The sequence below is a fragment of the Gossypium hirsutum genome, chromosome A11 (assembly GCF_007990345.1).
Source record: "Gossypium hirsutum isolate 1008001.06 chromosome A11, Gossypium_hirsutum_v2.1, whole genome shotgun sequence".
NCBI lineage: Eukaryota > Viridiplantae > Streptophyta > Magnoliopsida > Malvales > Malvaceae > Gossypium > Gossypium hirsutum.
Window position 1 is genome coordinate 108,024,277 of NC_053434.1, and position 15,955 is coordinate 108,040,231.

The 15,955-nt window shown below is 35.4% G+C and overlaps 2 protein-coding genes across 2 annotated transcripts; both read left to right on the forward strand.

Annotated features, from left to right (window-relative positions):
- Positions 1–313: 313 nt before the first annotated feature.
- Positions 314–6,112, forward strand: LOC107889254 (protein EIN4). Its single transcript, XM_016813619.2, has 2 exons — positions 314–4,251; positions 5,159–6,112. Exons 1-2 carry the CDS (start codon positions 2,506–2,508, stop codon positions 5,696–5,698), a joined length of 2,286 nt encoding a protein of 761 aa, XP_016669108.2. The 5' UTR covers positions 314–2,505; the 3' UTR covers positions 5,699–6,112.
- A 1,968-nt stretch (positions 6,113–8,080) lies between these two features.
- Positions 8,081–15,183, forward strand: LOC107889244 (tRNA N(3)-methylcytidine methyltransferase METTL6). The gene is made up of 8 exons (XM_016813607.2): positions 8,081–8,412; positions 8,561–8,670; positions 9,186–9,397; positions 9,489–9,577; positions 13,748–13,850; positions 14,016–14,158; positions 14,470–14,595; positions 14,693–15,183. The coding sequence occupies exons 1-7, from the start codon at positions 8,206–8,208 to the stop codon at positions 14,566–14,568; spliced, it is 963 nt and encodes a 320-aa protein (XP_016669096.2). The 5' UTR covers positions 8,081–8,205; the 3' UTR covers positions 14,569–14,595; positions 14,693–15,183.
- Positions 15,184–15,955: the final 772 nt, after the last annotated feature.

Here is a 15,955-nt window from a genome sequence, read left to right on the forward strand (position 1 = left end):
CGAACTGGCCCGTTGCTTGAAGAGATTGAAGGCCCATCTACAAGTTAGACAAATATGGAAACATGATCTTAAAAGATATGATTTTATAATCTTAAAGATCTTAGATATGATATGTAATCTTATAAGATATTATTTTATAAGATTACATATCTTAGATAAGATATGTAATCTTAGAAGATATGATTTTATATTCTTAGAGATTTGATTGTAGATACCCTTTAATCATAGTCGTTGATGTACTTGATTTTGTACCGTTGGATTTGGAGATGCTCAACTATAAATAGAGACCTCTTCCCTCATTGTAAAACACTTAAGTTTTGAGCAATAAGAATTCTTGAGAGCATTCACTCAAATTTCTCTCTCCCTTGTGTTCTTATTTTCCTTGGCTTGTTCTTGTCTCATTCTTCTTTCATCTTGTTTGGCTTTGAGTTGCTTTCGCTTGAGTTGTGTTTTGGGAAGAATTCTGTTGAATCCTTCTTTTGTGGAAGTTAGGCTGACTTAGGCGTTTTTTTAGAGTAAGAAACTGCCTAAGGCCGCACGGATTGTGAGGCAAGAATCCTAAGTCCGTGACACTAGTAGCAGTTATTGGTATTTTAAGGATTGACAAGTTAAAATTCAATATATTCAGAGAGATCATAATAAAGCTGTAGATCATTTAGTTAAATTGGATGAAAGTAGAGTTAATGCTTGGTTATCTTTGAAGATCTATCTCACTTGGTGTAAAATTTATTGGAGAATGATATCCATCAGTTCATAATAAATAATGATAGAAGATGTTAAGCCTGTATATTTGGACATGGTCTAATTTATTTTTTATCAAAAATAATAATAATAAAATGTCAGGTGTGTTTTAGATCTAAAAAATATCCAATTATAGATTTTTTATACATACCAAGTTGTATCAAAGAAAATCAATTCACGCTTACATCAGCCTCACGTGCGCCACGTGCTTAGTGTTCCATCCTCTAACTCGCTCTGAGTTAATCCGCTGTGTCTCTCTAACTCTCATCAATAACTGCCCTCACCAATAAAGCTCCAACTGTCAATATTGACATGTCACCAAATCATCCAATGTTATTCATCGCTTGATCAAATCTTACCGGACGATCAAATTTAAGAATAAAATTAAGGAATATACATAGGAAAAAAAATACATTTACTGTTCTTATTCTTTATCCCTTTCTTTGTTTCTAGTGAAGTTCTTCAAAATATCAAATGAAATTTACTTTTTTAAAATTTCACCGTAAATCCGATAATAAAACGTAAGTACACAAATAGTTGACATTATAAGATATATTTTAAATCTTTCTTGGAAGTTAAGTAAATTATATATATTTTTAATAAAAAAGTACTATAATAAAAATAAGATTATTTTAGCATGTGTGTGATACAAGTGACACATTTAAAAAAAAAATCTCAACAATTAAGCATTATACAATACTAGTGATTAAAAAAAATCTAAAAATAATGATTTTATTATGTGACTGGGGAAGAAAGGGTGTCTAGGTTCTCTTAACATAGAACTTTGGTCTTTGTGGGGGTCCCTTACTTTTTTAAGCTCCTTTCATTTCTTTTTTTCTTTTTGGGGTTGTGTTTTTCTTGGTTGTTGCTAGTATTTTCTTTAATTAACTTTAAGACAAGTCCTCTCTCTTACTGTGTCCTTGTCCTTCAAGTCGGTTTTTCTAAACATTTCTTTCAATCTAAAGTGCCGAGAGAGAGATTTTATTTTTTCAGTCTTAAAACCATCTGCTAAGGGGTTTCTCTAAACAAGACCTTTTTTTTAGAGTGTTCATTTTTTTGATCTTGCTGAAAAAGAAAAAGAAAAAGTAAAAAAAAAAAAGGTGGGGTATTTGATATTTTCTTGATTGGATTTGGGGAAAAGTGCAGATTTGGTAAAATGGGTAGTGGTTATTTTCACTTGGGAAGTTGAAAGCTATATATATAATATTGGTGTTGATTGAGATTGGTAGTGCTTTTTTTTCTGCCAAAGGTTTGTTCTTTTTAACTTTGCTCTTTGATTCTTTTTCCTTGTTATTTCCATCTTGCTTTTGAGAGAGGTTAACAAAAAGGTTGACCTTTGATTCTTGTTGTTGGTTCCCTCGAAGTTTTTGTTATTCAATTGAAGAAAGTCGCAAGTGTATAAAAAGATCATCTTTTTTTTTTCTCGATTTCTTTCTTCTTTTTCCTTGTGGCTATATAATAAAATCTTGGAGGACTTTCAATAACTACTTCTTGATCGTAGGGGCTGAACAGAAAGGAAATTCTTGAGTTTAGAGCAGGTGGGGGTGTTTTAGATCTTGAAATCTAGGAAAATGATGTTACTTGCTTACATAGAAGAAGCTGTGTAGTTTTAGATCTTGGATTGTGGCATATGGGATTTTATTGTGTTTGCAAAGGAATTGGCTTCAGGAAATGAGTACTAAAGCTTTAAGCTGTAGTTAAGGGGGTGTGGGAAGTTTGACATTTTCCTTGTATGGATTGAACCGGTAGTCACCTGAGGGGGCAATGTTAAGAGCAGTAGCTCTTGGCTTGTTGATTTCTCTTTTTGTGGTCTTGGTTTCTGGCACAGATAATGAGTTAGCGAGTTGTAATTGTGATGATGAGGGTCTTTGGAGTGTACATAGCATTTTAGAGTGCCAGAAGGTGAGTGATTTCTTCATTGCTGTGGCTTATTTTTCGATACCTATTGAACTGCTTTACTTCATTAGTTGTTCGAACGTCCCCTTCAAATGGGTCCTTGTTCAGTTCATAGCCTTTATAGTGCTTTGTGGATTGACTCATCTTCTCAATGGATGGACTTATTATGGTCCCCACTCATTCCAATTGATGCTGTCTCTCACCATTGCCAAATTGCTCACCGCCCTTGTCTCATGTGCCACTGCTATAACACTATTAACTCTGATACCTCTCTTGCTCAAAATAAAAGTGAGGGAGATTTTCTTGAGGCAAAATGTATTGGAGTTAGATCAAGAGGTGGACATGATGAAAAGGAAGAAGGAAGCCAGTTCTCATGTTCGTATGTTAACACAGGAAATCAGGAAATCCTTGGATAAGCATACCATATTGTACACCACTTTGGTTGAGCTTTCTAAGACCCTGGATTTGATCAACTGTGCCGTGTGGATGCCAAATGAGAATGGAACGCATATGAACTTGACTCATGAGTTGAAAGCAAGTTCTTCAAGGAGTAGTTTTCACCAGTCTATTCCGATGAGTGATCCTGATGTGAAGGAGATAAAGGGGAGTGAAGGAGTGAGAATCCTGAGACCAGACTCTGCACTTGGGCTAGCAAGTGGTACTGGATCAGAAGAGGCAGGTGCTGTTGCAGCAATCAGGATGCCAATGCTTCAAGGTTATAATTTTAAAGGGGGAACACCAGAATTGGTGGAGACTTGCTATACCATTCTGGTATTGGTTCTTCCAAGCGCGAACTCAAGGAATTGGAGCTATCCAGAAATGGAGATTGTTGAAGTGGTTGCTGATCAGGTAGCTGTAGCTCTATCCCATGCTGCAGTTCTTGAAGAATCTCAACGAATGAGAGAAAAATTGAGTCAGCAAAATCATGTATTGCAGCAGGAAAGAAAGAATGCAATGATGGCCAGCCAAGCAAGGAACTCTTTTCAGAAAGTAATGAGTAATGGTATGAAGAGACCAATGCACTCAATTTTAGGCTTACTTTCAGTGTTTCAAGATGAGAACATGAACTTCAAGCAGAAGACTATTGTTGACACATTGGTTAAAACAAGCAGCGTCCTTTCAACTTTGATAAATGATGTGATGGAGATTTCAGCGAAAGATAATGGAAGGTTCCTGCTAGATATGAGGCCTTTTAGCTTACATTCCATGATTAAAGAAGCTTGTTGTCTTGCCAAATGTTTATCTGTCTATAAAGGCTTTGATTTTGAAGTTGGTGTTCAGAGCTCTTTGCCTGACCAAGTGATTGGTGATGAGAGGAGGACTTTTCAAGTGATTTTGCATATGGTTGGCTATCTACTGGACATCAATAGTGGAGGAGAAACGGTCTTATTCCGGGTTCTACAGGATGTTGGTAGCCAGGATAAGGACAAAATAAATGTATGGAGATCAAGCACACAAGATAATTACCTGCACTTAAAGATTGAAATTGATATTCGTGGGGGGAGTTCTGTGGCTGATGCATCAGTCTCAACCAAAAATTTCTCTGGTGAGAAGCGGAATAAGGATGAAATCAAGGAGGGCTTGAACTTTACGATGTGTAAAAAGCTTGTGCAGGTGAATATTAGAGTCCTTTTTCTATTTTCTATTCTTGATTTTATACCTTGATTTGGCTACCACTGCATTTTGCATGGAGTTTGAAGTAACCATGCATCCAATGAGATGAAATTAATAGATTATTTGTGTTGCCTGTGTATGATCATTTGTTGCTGAAATCTTTCAAGAGATGTGAAAGATTTCCAGCTATTTTACTGCATTTTTCATTTTGATCTCCAAGTCTTTCATGGGACATGATTTGCGGACATGGCAAAGACAGTATAAAAACTCTTGTATGAATGTGGCAACTGCTTTTAGCCTTTTAAGCTGTTTGTGCAATTGATTTTCAAGTTCTGTACATTTAGTGTCTTGAGCTGTTTGCTCAGAGCCGTTGCGGTAAGTTGCTTGTTTCATCAAGCTCCCTTCATTTGGTTTAGGTAACTCTAAAAGGTCTGGATTGGATACAGAAAATCAAGTGAAATAGTAGCTTTTGCCTTTAAGCTTTCTCTAGGGTCAGCTAGAGTTATAATGTGGTCTCAAGAATTCAATTGTGGATATCTTTAGCATTCAATCATATTTTTAAGGACTAAACTTAGACTTTCTATTAACAGAAAATAGAGCATACTTTCCTTTTAGTTGACTGATGCCATTTGACAATATTGACACCATATATAGAGAAAAGGGACTTATATAACAATTCTTTGAAATAGTTTAATGTCAATGGTAGGGTATATAGAAATTTTGAAAGGGATTGTTCTTTGAGCTACGCTGATGTGCTTGAAGCTGTTTTCTGATTCTTTATGTTAATAATGTGTTTGTCTGTCTCTACCTGTTGTCCTTTAACCATTCTTTCCTTCTACGTAAATAGAAGTATGATGACCTTTGCATTACTTGTATTAATTGTAGATGATTTGTTGGGTGTATGCAGATGATGCAAGGTAATGTCTGGATATCAACAAACTCTGTGGGCTTTGCACAGAGTATGACACTTCTTCTCAGGTTTCAAATCCAGTCATATGTCCAAAGAACCATGTTCGCAGCTGGAAACTCTGAGCGATCAAATTCCTACTCCAGGTTCAGAGGTCTACGAGTTCTACTAGCTGATGACGATGATATAAACAGGACTGTGACCAAGAAGCTGCTAGAAAAGCTGGGTTGTGAAGTGACAGCTGTTTCTTCTGGCTTTGAATGCCTTAGTGCAGTAAGTCATGCTGAAAATTCTTTCAGGATTGTTGTTTTGGATCTTCATATGCCTGAAATGGACGGATTCGAAGTGGCAATGCGGATCCGTAAGTTTCGCAGCCGTAATTGGCCATTGATTATAGCCTTGACAGCTAGTGCTGAGGATCATGTGCGGGAGAGATGCCTACAAATAGGAATGAATGCAATCCTTCAGAAACCTGTTTTATTGCAAGGAATGGCAGACGAGCTTCAAAGAGTTTTGCAACGGACAGGGGAAGGGATTTGAGGAGCCGCTCATACTTTAGGCCAATGGAGACTGTATACTTATTCAACCCCGGGTAGGCAGGACAGGCCTTTTGATACTTGGCCTGCCGGTATGAGGTAGTCGGTCAAGTTTTCTGCCATCAGTTACCTATTTGATTTCCTTACATGTTCGCAAACAGCTTGCTGTCCACCTGGTTAGAGCAGAGAGATCTTCAACATAGCATTTGCATTCTGCCATTCCATGGTATACCAACATGTAGGCATTAAATTTTGCTAACCATTTTGCTCATTGAACTTCATTACCAGAATTTCATGGAATGACTGGGGGTAAAATTACTTGTACACTTATTTAATACCAAAATCAAAGTTAGTGTGAGATTTATGAAACTGAAAACGTATGGAGATTAATGTATACTGTCAATTCCTTTTCTTTCTATTTCATACAGTATATCAGCAGTGTACCATGCTATGATGATAAATTGAATTTCTGAGCCTGGAATATCTTTGAAGGTTTCTCAAGCTGCTATCATTCATATGTTCAACTTCAATCTTTCTTTTCCCATTGATGCATGCTATTGTGATATCACTGCTGTTGAATATGATCTAGAAATGGTTGATGTTTGTTTGTTTTCACCCATTACTGTGATATCCATGGGTGCTCTGAAACCCTGGCTTCATATGCTATCACTGGTGCGTATACAGCATTTGACGGCTAAAAGATTTGGCATTTTAGTCTGTCCTCGTGATTCAGTTTTAGAACAACTTGTCAATGTTATAAACCTTGGCATCTGAGCATGCAAGCTGAAGCACCAATTTTGGAGCATAAATTCTAGGGACAGGATGCTGAAAACCACCATAGAAAAATTCTTTTACCAATTCTACATGCTGTCCCCAGTCTCCACAAATTTGTTCACACAAGTACCATCAACCCCTCAAGCCAATCCCAAAGGATCTTTAAATTTATACAAATGCATAAAAAATCCGGTAAGAATACAAATATCATTTCTCCAAGGACTGTACCTAAAAGTAAACCTGTTGAAAGTGGGAAATGTGTGGTTTATTAGTTAATTATTTACTTTACTCTTAAATCTGTGCGGGTTTAGGTTGTTTGATTCAATCGATTATTGTTAGAAGGTAGATTAATTTATTTTATCATATATATTCATAAAAAAGAAATAAATGTTTTAACAATGCAATGTTAAAATTTTTGGTTGGGTTGATGTCACGATTCAACTTAACATCAATAAAAATAAAAAGTTATTCCTTTTACAAAGTAAATTATATTACCATGAGAATATTGTCTTTTTATAAATCAACAAAAATTCACAATGTTAATATTTAACACTAAGTTTTAAATATTAAACTTTATCCTTTCAATCAAAGCTTTATTTAGCTTGTATATGAATTGTTAATAAATATATTTATTAAATAATTCTTTTCCCATATTATGCATGTGTATAATTTGGAGATATCAAATTCGAGCCCCAACATGTGTAATATAATGTGAATTGGAACCTAAAATTCTTAAGTTTAAAGTTGATAATATGTAGGATTATTGGTTTATAATCTATAGAAAGAAATTTTAAGGGGTTCAAGTTGACTGGTAGCGAACAGTTCATTTGAGATCATCAACTCAACATGTTTTTCTTTTCTGTTTTGTTGACAAACATAAATTGAACATGATGGTTCATATGAAATCCGAGTTTAGTTAAGGTAAACTACAAAAATAGTTATTTTTGTTTGTCTCAAGTAACATTTTAGTTATTATGTTTGAAATGTTACGTTTTAGTCACTTATGTTATTATTTTGTTACGAAGTGATTAATCTTCCGTTAAGTTCTGTTATCTCCGTAACGATAATCCTACGTGGCAGTCCAACTAGATTTTATAGTAAATGAAAGTTGGCAATATTGTAAAGTTGTTTTTAATACTCGATTTTATAACAAGCAAACACCTGGAACAAGAAAATCCAAATTTTGCCCTCAACATTTGCACATTTTTGCATGTAAGTCCTTATACAATTTACATTTGTAACCCAGAGGACTTATGAGTATAGTTGTTAATGCATACTTTACATGGCTAAATTGTCTGTTAATAGTAAATCAAATGCATAATTTAGTTGGATGATGTATGTATTAACAGATGAACTTAAAATCTAGTTAGACTGTCACGTAGGATTACTGTTAGGGAGATAACGGAATTTAACGGAAGAGTGATCACTTCTTAACAAAATAATAACATAAGTGACTAAAACGTAACATTTCAAACATAAGTGACTAAAATATAACCTGAGGCAAATAAAAGTGACTATTTTTACAATTTACCCGTTTAGTTAATGTTCTATTTTTTACTTGTAACCTAAAGAAAGATAATTGAATTGCAGAGGGCCCAAGTTGGGCTGGTGGCGAACATTTAATTTGAGACCATCATCAACCCACCATGTTTTTTTCTTAATAAACATATACCCAACATGTTGGTGGTTTGAGAACTCAAAACTTTGATCCGACTAGACATTTTCGAAGACAAATAAATGAGTGCATCGGCGGCTGAAGCTTCAGAGTACCATTCCAAAGACTTCAACTGGGACACACTTCGACTAGAAATAGAAAACGACCCTTCTCTTAACTACCATCTTCTCCCTTTTGTATCCCCACAACCAGAACAACAACTTACAAAAGATCCCATAAAAGCATGGAAAAGTTTCCACATTCAACATTCTTCTGGCAAATTCTTCAAGGTTTGTCTATAACCCTCCACCCCCCTCCCCCCAAAAAAAAAAGAAAAAAGAAAAAAAATCCAATCTTTCCTTCATTCTTTTTCTGGGTATTCTGTTGCCTTTTAGTTCTTTGTTGTGTAAGCTTAAATGGGTACTATGTTTGATACAGGAGAGGAGGTACTTGTTAAAAGAATTTCCAGAGCTGGTTTCTTGTGGAGATGGTTGTAAGGTTTTGGAGGTTGGGTGTGGAAATGGCAGTACTGCCCTTCCTATATTGCGGTAACCCCTAAATTATCTTCGTTTTTAATTTTTTTTGGTTGTTATAATTTAAATAAAATTTGATAGTTGTACTATATTCTTAACTGTCTAGTGCAGTGAAAAATGATGTTTCGTTGTGTTGATGATATGAGAAAAGCGTTGGTTTTCTTTAGTTATTATATTAAAGAAAGATTAATGGTTTTCGAATATTGTTGAAAGTATGGATTTAACAACGGACTAATATTGTCTACTTTTAACTTGTTTCGTCTTAGGTAGCTGCTAATCTTAATTAATCACTTTGGTTTTGTTCTACCATCCAGTTAGAAGTGAACTATATTCTGCAAAAGTTTATATCATTATTCAGGATAAGAGCCTGAGAGAACTTTAGATGATACTTATGAAAGTTGAGATTGTTTTCTTTGAGCTTTTGTTGTGAAGATTAATATTGAAGTATTGAGAAATTGTAGATGGACAGTAATATCAAATAATGTTGAATTTTCGTTTCTTGTACTTATACCTTCAATACATTTATCCAGTGGCAACGAGAAAATTATTCTATATGCATGCGATTGTAGCAATGAGACCCTACAGAGAGCTAAAGAGTTCGTAGCTGCTAGTAATGTAGCATCAGTTGAGAATCGTTTCAGGCCATTCTATTGTGATTTTGCAACAACGGGATTTCCAAAGTGGTTAGCTTGTGCTAATTGCAGAGAAAATCTTGGACAAAAGGACCAAATTTGTGTTTCAGGTAGCTATCTTTCATGTGTCTTACATTGCTTTGCTTCCAATTATTGGCTTTTCTTATATCATGGCCTTAATATCTCGCTTTTTCTTCCCAGATGTTGGAGAAGAAAGAACCCTTGAAACTGGTTCATGGTCAATGGAAGAAAGAAGCTGTTGCGTTGGTGGTGTTGACTTTGTTACCTTGGTATGCATATTGTATTTCATGAATTCCTTGATAGTCAATGTTTATAGAAATCTTAATTTTCTTGGAAATGTAGGAAAATAATTTACTGCATAGTTCATGCTTGAAAGTTATCACGGTGATTAGGTGATGCAGGTGCTTTATCATCAATATTTTATTATTTTCAGTTTTGTTTCAGTTTATTTTATAATATATAGTTTTCAAGTTTTAGATATATTAGTTTTCTTCAGGGTTAAGTCTAGGATTAAGAGTAAAATTTTAGTTGCAAGAATGTCTAGTAACTTTACTTTTAAAAAAGTCTATTGCAAATATGCTGTAACAAATTTACAGCCATAGCATTATTATTATTATTTTGAATTAATATAAAGGAAACTGAATGTTTTTTTTAAACCCCAAGTTTTTTAGAGTTCCAACTTCTAACTAGTTTTACAGTCATAAATCCTAATTCTCTTGTTTGCTACTGTTTTCTTCACTAAACCACATCTATTTTGGCATTAGAGCCTAATTAGATCCTAGGGATTATATTAGTATTTGCTTTTAAGCCATGGTTGGATGCATTAGAGATCGAGGAAGAGGAAATCAGTGTTGAGAAATGAAATTAGCTACAATACGTCATGCGATTGAAGAATTTTCGCATGCAGTTTATGCTTGGCTGTGATAGAAAGAAGTGGAACCCTGATGGGGATTCTGGAAGCTACCGACAACCAGTTTGACATACTGGAAGGTAGTCTCACTGATTAATCTGATTTCAATGACGAAGAAAACCCCTTTCATGACATAGGAGCTGCCAACCTTGTGGTATGAGGTGGACGGAAGGATCGATTGGTGCATGCCTTTGAATTAAGCGAGGGTGGAATTAATGTTAAAGTTGCTGATTTTCTTGACAAGATGCATGTGGAAGAACAAGAGTATGATTATTATATCTTATTTATGATGAGTATCCTGAGGAAAGTGAAGAAGGAAAGCCTGCGGTTGTGTAAAGAATGACAACCACAATCTCAAAAGAAGGGGGAGGATTGGAAGCGAATTGGAAATCTCCTAGTATGTCAAAGGACACAACGTCAGATGATGATTCTGGAGTAAGGAAAACTGACAGGAAAACTTGAAGACAAGTTATTGTGTGGGGGGGGGGGAGTTACTTGCACTCAACCTGAAAGCTGTTTGTGAAAATAGAGTTCTAGTGGTTTCTAGAGAAGATCAGTTGCTGGTGGATGAAATTCATGAAAGAGGTAAGAATGAGGAATAGATTGTGTTAGATAATAAATATATTGGTGACCAGCTGGTGGAAGTCAATGTAGCCAAGGATCAAAATAAAGGGGAAGCATTACAATACAAAATCATTTTTAAAATGAGGCTATTTTGGGAGTCAGATGATGTTGTAAAGGATCCAATGCTTGTACAACTTTCTTATTTTCAATTACAACATGATTACATTGTGGGCTATTATCCTGCTGGAAGAGATGATGCTATGCAATTTTCTACACTACAGATCTTACCTGAGATTGGATTTGTTGGTAGCCTTGAATTGTGCATTGACTGGAATACTCTCCTACACAAATATCTTTAGAGACAAATTACAATTACTTGAACAAGATGAGATTGGGAATTGGATGTTTTCTTGTTACCATTCAATGAAACATCTTACAAAAGATGATGCAAGTCAAAAGTTTTTACTTTTGTGGACACTTCTTATAGGATTTCAATTTCTTTTCATGTTTGCAAAATTAATGATCCAATAGAACTTCTACATGGACAGATAATTTTGGTTATCAACAAGAATGGGGTTTATTTTTTTTTCATGCTGTTCCTAAGGAGTATTTACAATCATTTCAATTAAGAGACTCGTTGCAGTTTGGCAGCAGCAATACTTCTGTATTTTTCAAGATGTGAGTTTCTGTTGTTCGTCAATATTCCAACTTCAAACTAAACAAGGGGGTGGAATTTGTGCTGTTATTCGGGCTGCTTTTATTAGAGAAGACGATGATGAAGTTAGGTTAGGGAACAAAGCCAAAAGGGAACATGGCTGAAGCTTAAAGAAGATTCGATTTTGCATTATGGGAACGATACTTGGAGCAATATATGCCTGTATATGCTGTTTCATCTTCACTTGCTTGCTTAATTGATTTGAAGTCATCCATTAGAAACTCAACCACCAATTTCCAGCATTGTCCACTTCTGAGTATAACTTACTGGCCTGTATCAAAAACTGACCTGTCTCTTGAAAGGAACTTGATTGTTGTGATCTTCAATTCTTCGGGATGGAAAAGAGAGGATGTAATACATTTTATTTTTGTTAATGAAGATGTTATCGATCATGATTATTAGGGAAGAGTATTTGAATCACAGCTTGTTCCAACATTAGATGCTTATATGTACCTAAGCTATTATGCTATAGCTTATTTAGGATCTGGATCAACATGAATCGAAGCTGATAGTGTAAAAAAATCTTCAAGAGTTGAAAGGGCATCTATAAATGCGAAAAGAACAGCAGAAACTGCTCTTTTGCAGCAAAATAAACCGACTTCCAGTGTGGAAGCTGATACAACAGGTGGTTCTTCACTGAGCTCCTATGCTTTGCCAAAGCTGGAAATATCTACTTCTCCATCTAAAACTATACATTTAAGAAAGGTGATACTGTTAAGTTTGTAGGTACCACATCACCTTTTGGACTTTCCTCTCCACAACTACTTTAAGGAGGCCAATGACTGGTGTTCAGAGCAAAGTAGTCCTTGCTTTTGAAGCAAATGGTTCCTCAAAATTTGGGGTCAAGTATGAGAGATCTGTTCTCTAGAGCAATGACCTTGGTGATCTTTGTGAAGAAGATCCTGGTTTCTTCTGTGCTGCTAATTCATCGTGCTTGGATAGTTTTGGAGGTGCAATTGACAAGCTAGTTGTTAATGAACAGTTTGAGGTTGCATTGAATGAAAGAAAAGGCAGTCCCTTGATACTGTTTGTGATGGACATAGAGAAGTCTAGAGCTGGAAATATAGATAGGAGACTCACTACAGCAAAAACAGACATGGGAGATCTTATATCAATGTTGAATCAAGAAGTTGCAGTTAGACAATTCCTTGCAACATAGTTCAAGGATTTGGAAGTGGAACTTGAAACCACTAGAGAACTGTGAGAACATGCAGCAAGTTGTTTTGTTTGAAAGAGAGGTTTAGTCAAATACAGTGGGATTTGGAGTTACTTCAAAAGCAATGTTCGGAGATGGATTTCAAATTAGAATGAACAAGACAAAAGGGCACAGGTTGAACCAACAAAGTTATTAAATCATGAAGAACTACAAAGAGCTGGTACATTGATGCTGAAAGTGGTGAAAGTTTTCTCACCGGAGCTGAATTTTCCAAGCCAGGGAGAATGATGCAGAAGCTTTATTATTTATATTGTTTTTCTTGAGGGTTAACTCTAGGGTTAAGAGTAAACTTTATTTGTAAAAAGGTCTAGTAACATTTCTTGCAAGAGAGTCTATTATAAATATGCTGTAACAGATTTACAGCTATAGCATTATTATTTTCTGAATTAGTATAAAGAAACTAGAGGTTTTTTTAAACCCTAAGTTCTTTGGAGTTCCAACTTCTTCCTAACTAGTTTTATAACCCTAATTATATTGTTTACTGCTGTTTTCTCCCCTAAACCACATTATTAGGTACAACATCCAATAATTATTAGTAAACGATGGGGAAAAAATGAAAGAGGATTGTAACCTACTATGCTGGAAGGGTAAGAGTGTAAGCTTCTAAAGTGAAGATAGTGCTTCAGGATGTGTAACAGGAAACTAGCCTGGAAAACAAGGCATGCCATCATTTAGAAGTGGTTGAGTGTATTCTTCACCTCTTCGTTTAAATTGGTGCTAGATTGACGTGTTTTGGTAGAGTGTCATGGTTAGTCTACAAATTGAATACATGGTTTAGGTAGTGGTGGTAGAATTTCACTTATGTTTTGTTCTTCTAGCATTTCAAATAGCTGCGAATTGCATTGATTTTCCAATTTCCTTTCCTTTGCAAGTCCCTTTTTTTTCTGCAATATTCATCCCCCCTCCCCGCAAAAAAAAAAAAAAAAAAAGCATTATCCTGAAATTATTATACTATATGAAAAATAGATATAAAATACTATTGAGTCTACTATATATGGATTTTGATATGTTTTCTCTGCTACATAATGTGTCAGATATTCACTCTATCGGCAGTACCGCTCCAAATAATGCCAACAGCCCTGCGAGAGTGTTTTTCTGTCTTAAAACCGGGCGGCATGCTCTTATTTAGGGACTATGGTATTAATCAACAAATCACAATGCTACTGCTTTCAGTTTTTGTAAAATGCTTGACTGTAGTTTCTCATCAGACCTTGTATTTCTAGCTAAATTTAGTGCTTTTGAAAAGAATAAAAGGTTGTTTCCAGAATCAGTTTACAAAAGTTTCAGTTTGATGGAATCCAGGTCTCTATGATATGACAATGCTGAGATTTGAACCGGACCAAAGAGTTGGGTTCAGGGAATACATGCGTGCAGATGGCACCCGTTCATATTTTTTCTGTTTAGATACTGCCAAAAATCTCTTCAATTGTGCTGGCTTCATCGAGGTACAAAATTGGGTATTGGGAAAAATTTTAAGTTTGTACTTCTTATAACCTGGATTTGTGCGTAAGATATAAGTTGCTTCACCACCATTGGTTTGACTTTTACTGCATAAATCTCACTCTGGAATGGTTTCTAGCGCATTTGTGTGTGGTTTGCCTGATTCTTTACATCAAAGAGAGAACGAAACCTTCTTGGAATTTATAGATTTATATTTTATAACTACTTTGTCATATTTGAAGATAGAAACTCTCAAGAAGTTCGCGGTTAATTTGACTGCTAGTGGTGTTGAATGTTAAATTATTTGCACTTGCAGCTAGAGATTGAATATTGTTGTGTGAAGTCAGTGAATCGCCGAAACGGGAAGAGCATGCAAAGAGTATGGGTACACGGTAAATTCCAGAAGCCCACATAAATTTATTGGTCAGCAGCACTACTTAAGGTACGGTTGGAAGAGGGCTTCTTTTTTTCGGTGAATGACTAGATGTGCATATTTTTCTCTCCATATAGCTTACGGTGACAGATTTTTGTCTTATCAGAATGCCAACAAAAGAAAATTGCTGATGGTCGGCTTACAATTTCATGTAGAGGACATTGTACAATGAATGGAAAATTGCTATTCAATAATCATTTTTCCCATAAGACATCCTAAACAGTTATCACAGCTCTATGCCTGCGGAATGGTATCATTCAGTCCGATCGCATGGAGAAGAACAAAAGATGGAAGTTATTTGGACCTTCAGCGTATCATAGAACTAATGTTTTGTACTGTTAATTTATGTCAACTAAATAAGTCCTTGGTCCAGACAAGTCCGATTTTAGGGCCTTGGACACATATATGTACTGTCATAATCATTTCAATAACCCTAATCTTGATCATTCCTCTTGAATATCTGTCAAGATGGAATAGGTTAGTGAATGCTAAGCTTAGACTTTCGCATGTAGCATACTGCATAGATACATGCTATCATCTTCAACTATGTAGATACATGAATATGGTGATGCAGAATTGAATTTGGTTTGTTTCTCACTCATCGTTTGTATATTCAAAGGCCCTTGACCAATAATCCAGGAGGCCTTACAGTTTGCGTTTACTTATATCCGCTGGCCATGCCGTTTACGACTCACATTGTTAAGAAATAGGTTAGCAAATACTGGCTACCTTTGGAGGTCGGTCAAGTAATTTTTGGAGCAGGCACACCGTGTAGAATTCTCTTTCATTTCTAGCAAGCGAATGGGAAAGATAAATACTTTCATAAAATTAGCATCAGAATATATGTTGCGCTTGAATCATTACAGGTTGTGTGTGAATAAACTTCTTGCTAAATTGTGGAAATGAGTGCAGAAAACTCAGCATTCCTCTATATATAGGATTTGGCAGGGTATGCTACTTACTGGTAATGCTTCCATTTGATCATGATTTCTCTCTTGGTCTAGCTTTCAGTGGTTTCGTTCTTCAGCATGTTGCTTCTGTAACCATAAAAACTGTTAAATTATAAGTCTCACTGGTTAATTATTTTAATGTTTAGGTCAACGTTATTAAATGTTTTTAATACTGAAAACAAATGAAAATGTAGAAAATATTAAATGTTCCCAACCAACAAAAATATTGTCTCCCTTTCTTTGTAGCAGTTTACTCATATTAAATACTTCACTTTCATTATTGACATGTCAAGACTCAAGATGAATGCATATAGAGAATGTGGCAAGTTAACCTTAGTTTCATGCATAAAACAAGATATGAATCCTCAAAAGAAAATGCATATATGCAGGGGAGGGGTTGATGGGGCATTCATATCTTA